The sequence below is a fragment of the Sinocyclocheilus grahami genome, unplaced genomic scaffold (assembly GCF_001515645.1).
Source record: "Sinocyclocheilus grahami isolate Dianchi unplaced genomic scaffold, SAMN03320097.WGS_v1.1 scaffold385.1, whole genome shotgun sequence".
Lineage (NCBI taxonomy): Eukaryota > Metazoa > Chordata > Actinopteri > Cypriniformes > Cyprinidae > Sinocyclocheilus > Sinocyclocheilus grahami.
Window position 1 is genome coordinate 335,993 of NW_015505564.1, and position 17,986 is coordinate 353,978.

Genomic DNA, 17,986 nt, shown 5'->3' on the forward strand with positions numbered 1-17,986 from the left:
CACACACACACACACACACACACAGGGGGATAAATGTGTGTGGGTGCCTGTTGTCTTAAAAAAGAAGGTTAGTAGTGCAGAACAGATTAGCCACCCACACACGCACACACACACACACACACACACACACACACACACACACACACACACACACATTGGTATATGGTTAACAGGGACTCTCCATAGGTGCAATGGTTTTTAAACTGTACAAATTGTATTTTCTATCCCCTTACCCTAACACACACACACACACAGAAAAAAGTGCCTACAAGGTCAAAATGTGCTGGTATTACTATCCTTGTTTGGTCCCCATAATGCAGGGAATACCAGGAACACACGCACACACGCACACGCACACACACACACACACACACACACACACACACACACACACACACACTAAATCTTCCTTTCATCCTAGTCTTGTAATCTGATTTTCTCCATTGACCTCCTGTTCTTGTCTTTACTACAAAGACAACAGCCAATCAGATTATTAGACAGCTACTATAACTACAGCCAATTAGAGAGAAGAATTCTCAAACCATATGCTGCTCATCTTTATAATAATAACCTCTTGTCTTGTAGCATTTGTCATTAGTCAAGTTAATGATCATTACACAGTTAATGATCAGTGTTTGAAGTTGTTTGTTCATGGGGAAGATATGAAATATTTGCATTCATACACAGTGTAGGCTATTTGTAATTGAGAAACGCTGTGAGACTGGCAGGAACACAAGTAACTGAGAGGAGGAGCTGCAGAGAGAGATTAAGCAGATTAAAGCAGGATTGATGAAACAGCGTCTTTCCAAGACAGAGAGAAACTAACAATCAGATCTAAAACGAGAGAGAAGTTTCATGCTGCTGCTGATGAGTTGACTGTGAGGAAGACAGAAGTACAGGTGGACAACAGGAGAGGACAGACCAGTTGAGGGAAGATGAATGACATAGACAGGTGCCGAGAGGAGGATTAACAATCACTAAAGCTCTGTGCAGAGTGCAGCAGACTCACAGACACACATACAGGTATGTCACTGAGAAAACTTTACACAGCTTATTCATTATATGTGTCAGTGCCATCCATGTCTTCCGGTTCATCTGCATCAGCATCACTGTAATTATTTGTCTAGATTTAAATACTTTCGTTATTAAAGGAAGTTACAATAAAATCTGTCAATCTGAAGCTTGAGTCCATGCGCAAGTTTGCTTTCACTAGTTAATAGAAGTGGTCCTGCTGTTCGATAAATGCATTTATAAAAGTGCTTGACATCACTTGAATCCCTTTCCTCAAAAAGGCAGTGGTTGGTTGGGTCTGGTAGTTCTCATAATGTCACTGGCAATGGATGAGACAGCAGGTGACCTCCCCGTGAGGGATGTGGGCTTGAGAGCAGGGCTGATAACTGTTCTCACAGGTGTGTATTTATTTGGGTTAAAGATCATTTGTATTGTTATTTCTGGTTTCTTTAAATGGGTGGAACTGGTCAAGATTTTATTTCAGATACAGATCAAGACACCAGAAACTGGAGAAGACCACCACAGGTGCTCAAAATAAAGGGTAAGATGTCTGTCAATACAATCTTGAAAACAAGCACTTTAAAAAAATCATTTTAATATTTTAAATATTTGTATTGTATATATATATATATATATATATATATATATATATATATATATACTGTAATGTTTTGCTATTAGCTATTTGCTAAAGATAACGTGTCTCCTTCAGAATTTCAGAAGCTATGCTATCCTCTAGTTTTTTTTACTTGTGTAACTATTAGTTATTACTACAAAATCATGAATGTTGGCCAACTGTGCAATCCACATTTTATAATGATGTATTTTTCTCATTGTATAATTCTCATTTGCGCCTATTTTGAATATCTCCTTTTTAGAACAAACAATACTCCAAGTAAATATAGGCTACCATAATTCTGAACTACTTCTGCAGTATCCTGGGCTATAGAAGAGCAACTTCTGAGCAAATACTGTAAAAACAGTCCTTCGGGCCATGAAGACTCTCTGTCTTTATACAGATCGCCAGCGATTGTACAGAATACCACGCGAGCAGCTGGAGGACCAATGTCTCCGAATACAGGAGGAGAACACACTTCTCAAACAACACAGCCGCACACAAGAGCAAAAACTACGCAGGTAGGCCTACACAGACACTAACTAACTGATCCATAATACCAGGAGAAAGCTTTTGTCATCATTTCCATTAATCTCAATTGGCACAGCCTAGAAAGGATTAGTGCTTTCATGTAAGTTTTGTCTATTTCAGGTTGTCAACAAAACTGCTGCGATTAAAGCAAGGCCCTCTGACTGCTGGGAGGGATGGAGAGCTGGAGGACACTATTCAAGAGCTAGAGGCTCGTGTAGCGACTCTAGAGAGTCAGAAGCGGGCGCTGCAGAGCAAACTCAGTTTAGCCAAGCAACACATCTTAGACCTGGGCGTCAGGACACATTACAGGCCACGAACAGGTGAGGAGTCACTGGGCATGATAAACTGGTAATATTGCTGAATTGCTTTGGACATACACCATGGTAATACAGTGGTGGTTTGTAAATATAAAGAAGAATGACTTAATAAGCCAGTACTAAATCAGAACTTAATAAATCACCACAGTACTTTTTGTAAGGGGTGTTTATTCCAGATTTGATTCAGTATCTACTCTCTCTTTCTCTGTCTCAGGGAGAGGTGTGGATGGGGACGGAGGGGTCAGACGAGCTGCCCAAACTGCTCCTGCTCGCTATGGCATCAGTTCACAGGAAGACACCAGAGGAGAGATAGACAGATTGTAAGTTGACCTGTGGGTATGTGTTTGTGTATGTTTTTACAACATACAACATATTTAACATGAGTAAGTCGTGGCCTAATGGTTAGAGAGTCGGACTCGTAACCCAAAGGTTGCGGGTTCGAGTCTCGTACCGGCAGGGATTGTAGGTGGGGGGAGTGAATGTACAGCGCTCTCTCCCACCTTCAATACCATGACTGAGGTGCCCTAGAGCAAGGCACCGAACCCCCAACTGCAGCATACATGGCTGCCCACTGCTCCGGGTGTGTGTTCACTGCTGTGTGTGTGTGCACTTAGGATGGGATAAATGCAGAGCACTAATTCCTAGTGTGGGTCACCATACTTGGTCACATGTCACGTAAAGATAAAGATACATATAAATAGGTCATGAATGTTCATGATATGTTATGACAGGGATGATACTACTTATATCATCTACATTTTTATGGGATTCTATGTGATTTACAAACTGCAAACTTAAAAAAAAATAAAAAGACTAAACAGTCATAACCTGAGTAATAGTGATGGTCAATACACAAAATATATCGTCCTCAATGTTCCTGCCTCTTTCTCCTATTTATATGCAGACTTGCTTTACTCAGGTTTGTTGGATCTTTTTGTGTTTACATACTTTGCAATTCTGCAAAACACAGTATAGTGCCTTGCTTCATATACCTGCAACTCAGCTAAAGCACACAAAGAAAAAAAGAAGGTAGGAAAGAAAAAAAAATATATATTAAAAACATCTGCATTCTTAATCATATGGCAGAATTCATAGAGACTCTAGATCTGCTTTCACACAAAAATACTCTTTTTTTAGACAAAAAGACTAAAATAGACTTAATTTAAGTATATATTACTGATGATCCGTATGCATATTATAGGACACTGCTGCCATGCTATTAATAATCAAATAACAAATGTGTTGCTAATGCAGTGTATTACCTTGCGCATGCTTTATTGTCCATATCTGGCTTTTACATCCATGTTTCTAATTTTCCAGCTTGTTTATTTTTTCTCTCAGCAGATCTACCATTACAGAAAATCAGCAAGGGAGGGTGGCAGAGCTGGAGCTGTCTGCTCAGTCTCTTAGAGAAACACTCAGAGACAAAGAGAAAGAAATTGAAGGTATTGTGAAAGACCTGCGCAAACAACAAGCCGATGGACACAGGTAGGATAAAGCTTGTAATAATAATTAGTTTATTAATCAGTAATACATTTAAAATAGCCTGGTCAATCACATTTAGTGTTCATGTTCATTCAGTTACTATTCAGAATCAGTCAACAACACAGCATGCATGTAACCATTTTTATTCTTTTTTACAGACTCATTATAAAAGATAATGTAGATGTGATAAGATTGCAGAAGCAGCTTTCTGAAAAGAGCACCTCCCTTCTGGTCCTTCAGGAAAAGTTTGCCGCTCTTCAGGAGGTGAGCCATAATACCAAAACTGAGCAAAAACAGTGAAAAATATTATCCGTTTAAATGATAGAGCATTTACTATTGCTTGTCTCTGCTTTGGGCTTGACTGAAAAAATTATGCACCAGAATGGTAGTGAGAACATTGTACTGTCACCATTTGTATACCATTTGTGTAATCCTGGTGCACACGTGCACTGACTTTTTTCATAATAATACCCATGTGCACATCACATTTTTGGTCCCCAAAATGGTGGGCATTGTAGTGCACTCACTGTAGCTGCTGTCACATCATCATAGTGATCATGAGTCTTCCACTTGAAATCAATGGTGTAATGTTTTCCAAATTATATTTCTGCATTAAAACAAACCATCATCATTCCTCTCTCTCTTTGTGCTCTTTCTTAAGGCTTATGAGAACCAGCTGGAGGAGGTAAGCTTAACCTGAAAATAAACATTTCCCAAATGTTGCACTTTTGACTCTTTCATCTCAAAAAGTATCATACAAACATGTACAATGTCTGAGAATAATATTGGATAAATGTGGTTCTGTTGTATGTCTTTTTTGTCTTATATGTGCAAATATACTGTAGGGTCAAAGGTCTTTAAAAGAGAGCCAAGGAGCACTGCTAGGGAAGGTGGAGGAGCTGAGTGAACTGTTGAAACAGGAGAAGCAGAGAGTGCTGACACTTGAGGGCCAGCTCAATGCTGCCACACTTTCACTGCAAGCTCTGGGGGAGGTACTGTTCGAGTTGCACTTTTGCTCTTTTGTTTTAAGTTTTCGTGTTTGCAGTCTTTTACTAGCATCTGTTTTTCAGCTTCAGGAGAGGGTTTCAGACCTGGAGGGTGAGAGGAACCTCCTGAAGAATAGCTATGATTCACTTCTGGAGTGGTGAGTGTTTCAGATGGTAGGCAGGGGCGTTGATGGGGGGACAACCAGGGACATTTTAATGGACAGGTGATTCCCTAATGTTAGTGGTTACATAACCATGCCAACCACTTTTCAATTTATGTCCGTCAAAAAAAATAATGCCACCAGTCGGCTCACTAGCTGATGTAACTGATGATTTTGGAATAACTTACTTAAAATTAGTTCTGTCAAATGATTAATCGTGATTAATCGCATCCAAAATAAAAAACATGATATATGTGTGTGTTCTGTGTATATTTATTATGTATATATAAATACACATACATACAGTATATATTTTGAAAATATTTACATGTCTATATTTATATTCATATAATTGATATTATAAATACATATATTTAATATATAAACATAACATATGTTTCTGAAATATATACATGCATGTGTGTGTATGTATATAGACATAATACAAATACACAGTACACACACATATATTATGCAAACAAAACTTTTATTTTGGATGCGATTAATCGTGATTAATCGTTTGACAGCACTACATAAAATGTAGTTTATCATAGTTTATGATTGTGCAAAAATCAGAAAGCACAAACTTTTGTATCAGGTTGCTATGCTCAAACACTAACTATAACTGTAGAATACAAGATAATAATGAAATTACAAGGAGAAATTGGGAAATCTACCCAAAAGTCATGAAGTCAGACAGATTTACAGAGGAAATTAAGCAAATGTTCTCCTCAAATTTTCTGACAATGAAGCATACATGTAAATTTGATCTAGTGTTATACAAAACTGCCCAAACACACAAGCTTGTATCACAGTCTTTTTATTTAATGGAGAAAATATCATGTAATCATGGAAGTGTAAAATGAATGACCGTCATAAGAACATATCATAAGAACAACAAGTCTGATCCAACGCTTATATTTTTCAAGATTACTGTTTTGATCTGGGCTTTCATATATTTATTTTCTGAAAGGTCAGTTGGGCCTATCCATACAATTTTGGCACAGGCTCCTTGTATTCAGCCTATGGACCTGGTTGTAGGTTTATGTCTTTTTGGCCCCCAAAACATCCTATAAATAACAAAAAAAAAGGCCTACAATTTTTGTATGTTTAAATTAACTGGTTTCCTCCATAGCACTATGTCTGTTCAGAACCATCAAGAAGGACAACATCACAGGCTCCTTGTATTCAGCCTATGGACCTGGTTGTAGGTTTATGTCTTTTTGGCCCCCAAAACATCCTATAAATAACAAAAAAAAAAAGGCCTACAATTTTTGTATGTTTAAATTCACTGGTTTCCTCCATAGCACTATGTCTGTTCAGAACCATCAAGAAGGACAACATGAGAAAAAAGACAAAAGAAGTGAACAATTTAAAGAAGAGAGTTGGAGAGAGGATGTACAGAGGCTTGAAGAAAGACTGGAGGAAGAAAGGAAAGAAAAGAAAATGCTGGAGCAGGAGAAGGAACAGATGAGACAAGAGAATGGCCAGGTTCAGAAGGAGAAGGCACGAGATAGAGGTAAGACTCATGCATTGCCAGACTTTTGACTAGCAGCATCACTTCCGTACCACATCTCAGCTTATTCTGGAAGTGGTTGTCGTAGCAGCTTTAATATGTGATATTGTGTACAGAGAGACTCCTGGACATTGTGTAGTCAACATGTCATATTGGATTGTCAATATGATAAATGTATCAAATGTTCTAGTTCTTTAATGTGTTAATGCACATCTTTTTAATAAACTGAACGTGTTTCAGATATGGTTATGTTCCTCAGAGAAAAACATGACTGCTTGGAGCGAGAAGTCCTGCAGCACAGGCAGGAAGTCACATCTTTGCAAGAAAAACTGGACTCTGTTACAAAAGTAAAATTTGCTGTATTGGGCTAAAATTGACTTCTCAAGCAGAATCTTGGGCCAGATATTCAATTCATTAGAATAATGTCCATATTCTGTTTTTCGTTCTCTATCAGGAGTTTGATATGAGTGTGGAAGATCTGAGTGAGACTCTGCTGCAGATTAAGGTAAGATGTTTAGTTTCAATAGTTGCATTTTTAGATATTTCAAAACATTTAAGCAGCTGTATAACAACATTTTGCTTTCTGTTTCTTTCTTTATTTGTGTGCTCTACTCTTAGGCCTTTAGAATGCAGCGGGAGACTCAAGGCATGATGTGTTTCTTGAAAACAGACGAAAAGATAGAGGAAACATCAAAGGATTTGACTGCAATACAGGCTTCACATGCAGAAACTGTTTTGGAACTCCAGAAAACAAGGGCTTTATTATTACTGCAGCATCGACTAAATGCTGACCTTCAGGTACACTCACATTTGTAGTGAGAATGCGGTATATTACAACTGTCGCATATATTGCTCTTTTCATTCCACATAAACTAAAACATCAACCATTACACCTATTTTCTTTTATAGAATGAGATGAAGACAGTTATGGAAAAATTTGAGAGAGAGAGGGAGGAGAATAGAAGGAGGGCAGGTGAAAAAGACAAATTGTTGAAAAGCAGAAGCCTTCAAATCAGCAATTTACAAGGTTAGAGGTTTACAATATACAAGAGATTGGGGCTAGATGTCTCAAGTGGTAACGATGCTTGTTTTATATATATATATATATATTAGGGGTGGAACGTTAGACAGAAGTCACGGTTCAGTACGTACCTCGGTTCGGGGGTCACGGTTCAATACGATTTCGGTACAACGGTGGAAAAAAAATCTACTATGCTCGGTTTCTTTTCCTTTATATTGAACAGACAGTAGTACAAATTACCTAGATGTGAAAATACTAAATATATAATATACGTTAAATATATAATCTGCAGTACATATATACATACATACATACATACATACAAGGAATACATTCTTGAAATATATTTGATTTAGTTTAAAGATAAACAAGTGGAAAAAACAGTGTGACACGTAACGTAGCCTATGCTGAGTTTCAGTTAATTTTTGGGACAGGTTTATAATTTGTTCACAGAAGGGAAACTCAAGTTGCAGAAAGCGACATCCTATTTGTTTTCTTTATTTTACAAAAGCACAATGTTTTGTTTTCATTGTGATTGTACACAAATAAAGCAGACCTTTATACAGTGATGCATTATTAATAAGACAATAAGTGTTTAAAGTTGATTCTGCTGGTATAAGGAAACAGCTGAAGGGATCGCCGGCACACACGCACACACACACACACACACACACACACACACACAAAAAACACATCAGTTCCATCATTGCTAACTTGACAGCACAGTTGGTACTTTATCAAAATAAAATACAGTGAAATACAGAGGCATCAGCGTGCCCGCCTCTGTGTCACCGTTGGAACTGAAGTACAAAGCCTATAATTTACATAATAAATATTAGTTTAGCATTCAGATACATTACATCGCAAATATGGAAATATTATGGAATATTTAGAGGTAGGATACACGAGCACAAAGCTCCATTTCGCAAACAGTTGAGTGCACAAGCCTTAAAAGTATACTCCTTTGCCAGTCTGTGAGAGAATCATTCAGAGTCAGCACATGGTCACTGTCTAGTGGGCTTTGTTTTCAAGTTCTTCTGCTGGCGGCCAGTTATCAAACAGCGTTGCATTGCTGTGGATTGGGGGTGAATTGCCTTTATTCGTTGTAAGGCCTCATGCACCGAACCGAGATGTCAGTACCGTGACGGCTCGGTACAAATACATGCATCGTTCCACCCCTAATATATATACATATATATATTATTTCATATTTAAAAATAACAATTAAAATATCTGTATAGACACTGACTTTTAAAAAATAAACCTACACTGAGAAATATTGAATATAGTACATGAGACATTGACAACTAGCCCTGTTCTCCCCTATTGCTCTATTTCCAGTTAATAATACATTGTATGATGAAATCATATTTTCATCTATTATTTTAGCTCAGCTCAAAGACATAGCGTACAGCCCTAGAAACTATAAGCAGACCATACCCCTGCAGTACACCTGGACAGGGCTGGAACAAGAGTCAGTCAAGCCTGCTGCAGAGGACGCCATAATCACACAGCTGCGTGAAGGAGAATCTCTTCTGGAGATCCATCTAACAGGAGCCACCTTTACACCTCTGGGATTGAGACTAATGGGACAAGGCACAGGAGATCACCAAGGGGTTGCAACATTTTGCACCTATGGGTTCCTCGACTTTGAAACCCTCTCAACTTCATTAATATCAGGTGGACAGCCAAATTATGGCTTCACCTCACATTACGCCCTCTCTGAGTTCGACCTGGAGAAGCTCAGGGTTCAAGATGGGTCCATCACTATTGAACTGCACCAGGCGCTTGGAGGGGTACAATTTATGACCCGTGGGAGAGCGAGGATTTCTCTGATGGGAGCTCAACAGCGCAGGGGTGAACGAATGAAAAACAGAACCAACATCACAGGTAATATAAAATAAGGTCACATGAACTTTGCAGTAAAATAGCTTTATATGCGTATATAGGTGTGTTCGATTTGGCATTCTTTTCACTTTTATAGCTCTTCATTGTAATAATATTTCCCACTGAATTTTTAAGATCATTTTGCCCTTTATTCTGCAGGAGCGGAAGGAGAAGTTATAGGAATCCTTGAGTTTTGGGTGTGTTTACACCCTCAGGTGGAACTCACAGAACCTCAAATGGAAAGAGCCACAAGTAGAATAGTTATAAGACACACCAGAGGTTCAGAATGGGCTCATGGGGAACCAGAGGTAAATGCCACCACATGGTGGGGACAGGGCTTTTTTAGGAAAGCCTTGAGAGCATAGTTCACCCTAAGATGAAAATTCAGTTGTTTACTCACACTTATTTGGTTTCAAACCTGCCATTGTGAAAAAGAAGTACACTTTATAATACTTTTATATACTATGTACGGTAACACTTTATTTTAGGGTCTCTTAACTAGTTGCTTAATCGCATGCATATTACTAGAATATTAGCCATTTATTAGTACTCATTAAGCACATATTAATGCCTTATTCTACATGACCTTATTCTACATCCCTAATCCTACCCAGTATCTAAACTTAACAACTACCTTACTAAATATTAATAAGTGAGTGACGTGACATGTGGCCAAGTATGGTAACCCATACTTGGAATTAGTCCTCTGCATTTTAACCCATCCAAAGTGCACACACACAGCAGTGAACACACACACCGTGAACACACACGGTTGTGGGCAGTGGGCAGCCATTTTTTTTTGCTGCGGCGCCCGGGGAGCAGTCGAGGGTTCAGTGCCTTGCTCAAGGGCACCTCAGTCGTGGTATTGAAGGTGGGAGAGAGCGCTGTACATTCACTTCCCCCACCTACAATCCCTGCCGGTACGAGACACGAATAAGCAGCAAATTAAGAATTTATTGAGGGAAAAGTCATAGTTAATAGTGAATAGTTGTTCCCTATTCTAAAATGTATACTTTTATAGTACTTTAGAGTACTTATTAAGGAAGTTTTCAGGCACCTAACTTAACATGGAAATGTTTTATACTTTAAATTTATATTAAATGCAGTTAGCTGAACTTTAGAGTCTTTTTTGACCCATTTAAGTAAAACGTCTTTATTGCAATTTCGTACTTTCCTCTATTGTCTTTAAAATATGATTAACGTGTACTGAGAAGCATTTATAGGTAACTAAAATACACTTTTAATGTCATTTCTGTTTAAGCTTTGTAATTGAAATTTTAAATGTACATGCCCTTTTGTATGTTAAGTATTAAGTAAAACTTTTAATTTCAAAGTGCACTTTTTAAAAGTATACTTATGTGTGTTAAGACAGTCATTAAAGTGTATTCTTTTTAAGTACGCTTAAGTGGACTTCTATTTCATCAACATGATATCTCAAAGTACAGCTTTTTAAAATATACTTTAAATGTTGTGTACATTCAGTACAATTAAATCTGTGCAAAAAATCTGCTCTTTTCCATACAGTAAAAGTATACAGTGAACAGTAAGTCCCAAAAAAATATAAAACAGAAAAATAGAAGCACCAAAAGTGCCATAACAATAGTTCCTAGCAGTTTTATTGTGCTTTTTTTAAATCATTTTTGGAGGTCAACAGCCCTTGGTCTTTTTATGCTTTTACTTTATGAAAACAAGCAGCTTAGAGGCTATAAACATTACCAGTTGTATAGAACACCTGCATAGAACATAGTTATACAGAATAAGGCATTAATATCAGCTTTAGAAGTACTAATAAACAGCCAATATAATAGGCATGCTAATAAGTAACTAGTGAGCATGATAAGCATGTGTTTTGTGTGTGTGTGTTGCAGGAAATATATGATTATGGCGTAGGGATACCCAATGAGCTTGAGGTGGTACTGGAGCGCTGTGTGGGCCTCAGTACCCGCTGGCCAGGACTACTCCCTGATGCATACTTAACATATCGCCTTTATGACCTACCACCTCATTCTACACCCATAATTCAATGCTGTGTGGATCCTGTCTTTGAAGACTCAGCAAGCTATCCATTAGCTGTAACCACAGATTTATTAGAATACCTGAATGTGGGCAGCCTGTGGGTGTATGTGTTTGATGACAGCGAACGTCAGACTCCTCCCACATATTTGGCAAAGACACCAATCCCACTACGAGGCCTTGCGGCAGGCAGACCAATCAGAGGTAATCATTCCCATCAGGATGCAATTAAACAGAAGCTTGATTAAATAAAAATATATAATAGGGAATTAAATTCTGTGCATGCACTATCAGTCAAAAGTAGGGAATAATTAAGATGGTTTTAATGTTTTTGAAAGAAGTCTCTTATGCTCACCAAGACTGCATTTATTTGATAAAAATAAAGTAAAAACAGTAATATTGTGAAATATTTACATCACTGATAATTAAGATACAGACCCATCATTAATAATTGAGCACCAATGATGATAAATAATAAATAAGCATCAAATCAGCATATTAGCATGACTTCTTAAGGATTGTATGACAGTGAAGTCATACAGTGAAGTCTGGAATAATGGCTGCTTAAAATCCATCTTTGCCGTGACAGGAATAAATTGCATTCTAATATAATATAAAATTATATATATATATATATTTATATATATATATATATATATATATATATATATATATATATATATATATATGTGCACACCCCTCACACTCATCTTTTTAAGTGGGAGAACTTGCACAATTGGTGGCTGACTAAATACTTTTTTGTCCCACTGTATATATATACATATATATATTATTGTTCCAAACTTTTGCCCAGTGGTTTTTAGTAGGATCATTAAAAAAAAAACCTTATCCGAGATTTAGCCAAGAGAAACAAAGTTGCAAAATGTTTTTTTCTCTCTCTCTCTCTAGGAATCAAAGTTCATGCGCTAAAATTTAGAACCATAACCAATATTCACAAAGACAAAGGTTAACTGTGGTGAGTAATGTTTACTTTGTTCCCTGCTGTCAGGTGATTATGTGCTTAGAGACCCTGCTGGCAGTCCAAGAGGAATGGTGAGGGCCACTCTCAGGTGGAAGTACCCTTTCCAGTCACCCGAGGCACCCTCAAGACAAAGAGAAGGAGTAGAGAAAGAGAGAATGGTGCCCAATGCTGAGGTTTCACAGAGACCCATTGCAAAGCCCAGGGTGAGTGTCTGTGAATGACAATAACTTCCTATGGTATTTCATTTGCACTTCCACATTTCATGTTACATTTTTAAATGAATTATATAAATAAATATTACATACAAATATAATATTAAATGAAAATCTAATTGTTAAAGGAGTCATTATCAATGTTGTTAACTAATAACTGACCTTTTATAACATTTCATCTCAACTGTTTCAACTATTTAGATAATCTTTGTCATTTGCATTTGATAATATTTTGAATGTACATAATTGCATCTACCATTTTAGCTCACTATATTTAATTGTGGAAGAATTGGGCATCCTTTTTCAGTATTTTCAGTTTTACAGTATTAAGAAACTTTTAGAAGTGAGAGATGGAGCATAGTTACAAAATTGAAACTACACGTCTAATAATCCAGAAAAATATAATCGCAGTCTTTCAACTTAATTTCAGTCTCAGCTTCGGCCTCCACCAGAACATGGACCCAAGACCACTGACACTCACCCATCCACACCCATTAGAAGCCCTCAAAGAGGTTCAATCACACTTCCATCGCCATCCATTCAGGTCACTGAACCCACATCTTATCATCAGAAACCTCAGTCTAGTTTGGCTCAACCTTCAAGGTCGGTTAGACGGAAGCAACACCGCACTGCAGCGTTGCACGTTCAGGACAAATTGAAACCCACAACGGCACCTTACCTGAGTCCTGCCATGTCTATTAAGTCGCATAAATCCAATCGAGTTATGGACTTCAGACCATCGGCCTCATTGCCGAGCACCCCTCGCAGCCAAAGGAGCTATCGAACCGACTCGACACAGGTAAGGAATTGAGAAGGAAATGCAACAAGAATACTTAGTGTCAGCTGAGTATTTAAATCAGTCAGTTTAAAAGAGTCTTCAAAATGTTTTTTTTTTTCCCCAAAGCAAATTAAAATGGAGGAGGAACAGGAATATGAAGATCAGGAAGATGAAACTGAAGACAGAAGTGAGTTTTTTTCCTCAGAAGTCACTTATTCATTACACAAATTACAAAACAGTGAGTTAAAGCTTCTTTTTACCTCTCATATCCAACATAGCTCAAAATGACACAGATGCCCTTCAGTCTGATGAATCAAGAGATTCAAATGGAAGTGATGTCATCATAATTCCTCACCCACCAAAACCACATAAACAGGTGATGATCATACAGTTGACTAACAGACAACAGACATGTTACATAAAATAGAATGTCAAACATTCAAAAAAAAAATCGCCTCTGGCTTTCTCAATAGGGGATTAAAGCATTATGTGTTATTTTTCTAGCAGCCGTCTGTTTAATCTACTAAGAGTCAGGTGATATGACTAAAACCCTTTTAGTAATTTTCTAAAAAAATCTTTACCTCAAGTCATTTTCAACTACAATAAGGAACAACATCATGTTACAGTAATCTGCTTGAAATAAAAACATTATACTAACTGAAATGAAAGCCATACCATATATTTCTCAACATTGTCATTTAAATGACTGAACACTATAATACAATATAGTTAGATTAAAATTTTGAGGATCACTTTTATCGTTATTATAATAATGTAAATCGTCTAAAGTGCCCCTTGTGGCAACTCAAAGAATGCAACACATACTTGCATTGCATTATTAATTGCTATTTAAAACATTTTGGAAGATTCTGTGAAATCCAGCTCGCATTCATGTACTTGCATAGAATATGTTTCTAGTCTTAGATGTCAAGAGTCAGCTCTATATTATAAAATCATACATTTGTCTTTATGTCTCACAGGGAGACAGACTCAGAGTGGAAATCCTGTCACTTTCTTTTAACCGCTCTTCCAGTGTTGCACTTGACCAATCAGTGCATCAGGTTTATGTAGAGTACCGCCTTCTAGGTATTCCCATGGAGACAACAGAAACGCCCATGTCCCTGCGTAAACCAACAGACGGGGAGGACATACATTATAACTTTACACGAGGTAAGGTCACAAAAGTGAAATTATCCTTGTGTGTCTTACATGTGCTTTAACATCACTCTGTGGAGACCCACCCACATTGGCCCAAACGTACATTTAACTTGCATTAGCTGTATATTGAAAATCAATTATGTTTTCCACTTTAGTTCATTTAAAATATATTAACTTTAAATGCAGTATTGGACAACACACTACAGTTATCATAAATCACAATAAAGTACTTTACATGTATCTTTGGTATGTTAAATGTTCAAAATAAGTGCACTTCTTTTTTTTTAAATGTACTTAAGTGTGTTAAGAAACACAGTCATGAAAGTGTACTTACTTTATTACTTTAATAAAAGTGGCCTTTTATCTTGTTAATATATTACCTGCAAGTACAGCTTTATTACAATTTTCTTGTAAGATTTGAAGTTTGCATATTTTGAAATTAAGCACACTTCTTTTTCACAAAGGCATCATGGCATTTAACAATTTAACATATTAACTTGGTATTAATGTAAAAAAAGGTGATAAAAAACTAACTTCATGTTCTTTAACATGTTATTATCATCAATAGTTATCCATGTGGATAGCATGGAAGCAGCTCCCCTGAGACATTACCTCTACACCATGCTGGAGGGTTCAGACCCCAACCAGGGCAGGTAAACAGAGAGAAAATGAGAGATAATGATAGATATAAAAATAATGACCGTTTCACATGGCAATAAAATTAAAAATGTATAAAGATCTTCTAACCTCTATGTTTTTTTCCCCCTCTAATCATCTAGGTTAAAGTTCACAGTAGTCAGTGAGCCCATGAACGAGCAAGAAGAATGTGAAGATGTCGGCTATGCCTACTTGGATTTACGAGAACTTCTGCTGACTGGAAATGATTTTATTGAAGAACAAATCGATGGTAAGATTCAGTCATTATGAAAAGAGATTACATTTAAACTTGAAATAAATGCATGACTGTGGTGTTTCTGTCTTTCAGTTGTTAGTGCGGATGAAGACCAGGATGTGGTGGGAAAACTGAAAGTATCTGTAGAGGCTGCACAGGCTCTGAATGGAATCTATCAGGAATATCATCAGATTGTGAAAAGGGAGAAAGGAGAACCCAGAAACAGCACAGAGAATGAGGAGGAAGAAAGTGGGATACAAAAAACCGAGTTGCATGTGCTTGATTTTGAAGTTGACGAAGACAGTGATTTTTACTGAAAATCTACAGCCTGAAGTTACGTTCAAATCAGGCCAGTCTTTTAAGGAACGTTACTTTTTTTTTTTTAACTCTACAACATTAAAATTTCAGGTAACACTTTATTTCGATAGTCCACTTTAGACATTCTGTTAACAGTAAGTAACTTTGCAACTACATGTCAACTAGCAGTTAGTAGAGTATTAGTAGACGGTCTGCTTAATATCTTCTAACACTTTCTTTGTCAACATTCTACTAACCCTAAACCTATCCTAAGAGTCTACTCTGAGAGTTAGTAGACATGTAGTTGCAAATGAATGAGAATTAGTTGACATGTAGTTACAAAGTTACTTGTAGTTAATGGAATGTCTAAAGTTATTGTCACTTGTGAATCATCTTGAATAATAAACAACTCTGGCTGTTTTTGTTTATAGCACATGCATGTTTCAAGCTTTTAGACTTGCTCTGAACATTATGATTGGATCGAGTCCAGCATGTGCTCAATAACCAACCAATATGATGTAATTTCCCGTATCCCTTTGGTGACATCAAGAAACTTCCTCTAAAGAGGACCCTCATACCAATGACACTGGTCAAGGCCATGCTGCATTCATTATCTTCCACCAGCCTCTTCTGCATCCTCTTGAGGTTATGATTGCCCCATCTGTTTAAGAGTTGGTAAATAAAGTGCTTCTGTTCTCTTGAAAACATCAGCCTGGGCATAATAAGATCGCTGTACATGCAACACGAAAGACAAATGAATGGACTATTATTTGGAACTATTAAAACATATTTTAGTGGACATTTCAACTGAAATCTGCAGTAAATTGTAGTAAAAGGTTTTGGCGTTTAACAAAACGGCATGTAGTCACATTTTATAATACATTTTTAGGCCTCTAAATGATCAGCATGATCAAAACTTTGAAAAACCTGTTGTATAATCTTCTACATGCCTTGTGTCATCTGATTGATAGTTTATACTTTTTAAGCATGTAAAAGGCCTTTTAGAATAATTGTAAAACCTTCTCCCTTCATGTTGATATGTGTCTTTTTGCTGTCACATCTTTACTGAATGTAAGATGTAAATGTAAGAATAACTTTTATATTGCTAGTTACATTTCAAGATGAGCGTTTACTGGACTGAAGCAGCTTAGGTTTACTTGATTATACTTTTTTTTAGAAAAATCTGATTAAAAAATCATGAGTAACAAACAAGATAAATCAGGCTTTTTTTTAGGAACGTTTATTTGTACAATTCAATCATCACTGTGCTTTTTTTTTTAGCCCCCTCAATAAAAAAAAAAAAGTCAGGCTTTACAAGGTAAAGCTCCTAAATAAGTTGTTTTCCATTTTGCTTTGTGTCTCATTATATATCTACTGTACTATGACAAAACAAATGTATTTTAGATCCCTCTTAGTTGTTGTACCTGGTTAACCAGTACTATACAAATACATTTTATATAAAACTAGTATTTCACAATTTCACTTTTTAAGTTAAGTCTGTATCTATTAGTCATAGAAATAAGTTGTTTGCAAGGCATTCAGTGCAGTTCAGTGGTTTTGAGAACATAAACCACACAGAAAACATTCAAGCACAAGTACACCACTGGATACTTTTTCATATCCAAACACACATAATGAGTCAGCAGTTTCAAAGCTCTCATCTCTGTGGCTGACATATTATAGCTGCCCAATTCATAACTGCCTCTAGCATCAGTTAAAACAACTGCTGTGTTCATATGTAAGGATGTGTGCAGTGTCAAATAAGCAAGAAGAGCAGTTTTTCTCACTGTCAGCACTTTAAATAGCAGGTTTATCTAGTTGCATAATTCAGTGTAATATAATCTAATAAAAAAATACTATATTAGTACAGAAAATGTGTAAAGTTAATAATGTAATTACTGCAAATCATGTTTTCATAAAACTAATAACAGCTTTTTTTTTTACCTTTATTTAACCAGGAAAAAAACTCATTGAGATTAAAAATCTCTTTTTCAAGAGTGTCAATAACAGCTTAACTGATTTCATACTTCAAAAGGAATTTATACAAAGGTAACTTTACAAGTGAGCTGCAAGCTTTATAAAAATAAATACTGTAAAGAGGCTACATTAAAGGTACAAGAAAA

The 17,986-nt window shown here is 36.7% G+C and overlaps 1 protein-coding gene across 3 annotated transcripts; it reads left to right on the forward strand.

The window, feature by feature from the left end:
• Nucleotides 1-698: 698 nt before the first annotated feature.
• rpgrip1 (RPGR interacting protein 1) lies at nucleotides 699-15,983 on the forward strand. Of its 3 annotated transcripts, none has more exons than XM_016231233.1 (28): nucleotides 699-1,023; nucleotides 1,293-1,409; nucleotides 1,484-1,552; nucleotides 2,031-2,148; nucleotides 2,279-2,478; nucleotides 2,690-2,795; nucleotides 3,380-3,394; nucleotides 3,820-3,963; nucleotides 4,119-4,224; nucleotides 4,622-4,645; nucleotides 4,806-4,952; nucleotides 5,031-5,104; nucleotides 6,415-6,626; nucleotides 6,864-6,970; nucleotides 7,078-7,128; nucleotides 7,242-7,421; nucleotides 7,533-7,650; nucleotides 9,034-9,534; nucleotides 9,691-9,839; nucleotides 11,400-11,748; nucleotides 12,554-12,729; nucleotides 13,169-13,537; nucleotides 13,643-13,703; nucleotides 13,795-13,892; nucleotides 14,497-14,686; nucleotides 15,243-15,327; nucleotides 15,454-15,581; nucleotides 15,660-15,983. In XM_016231233.1, exons 2-28 carry the CDS (start codon nucleotides 1,325-1,327, stop codon nucleotides 15,881-15,883), a joined length of 4,086 nt encoding a protein of 1,361 aa, XP_016086719.1. In that variant the 5' UTR covers nucleotides 699-1,023; nucleotides 1,293-1,324; the 3' UTR covers nucleotides 15,884-15,983. The 3 variants fall into 3 exon arrangements, with proteins under 3 accessions (XP_016086719.1, XP_016086721.1, XP_016086720.1); XM_016231235.1 differs by having other exon boundaries at nucleotides 1,496-1,552; XM_016231234.1 differs by lacking the exon at nucleotides 3,380-3,394 and having other exon boundaries at nucleotides 700-1,023; nucleotides 3,817-3,963.
• Nucleotides 15,984-17,986: the final 2,003 nt, after the last annotated feature.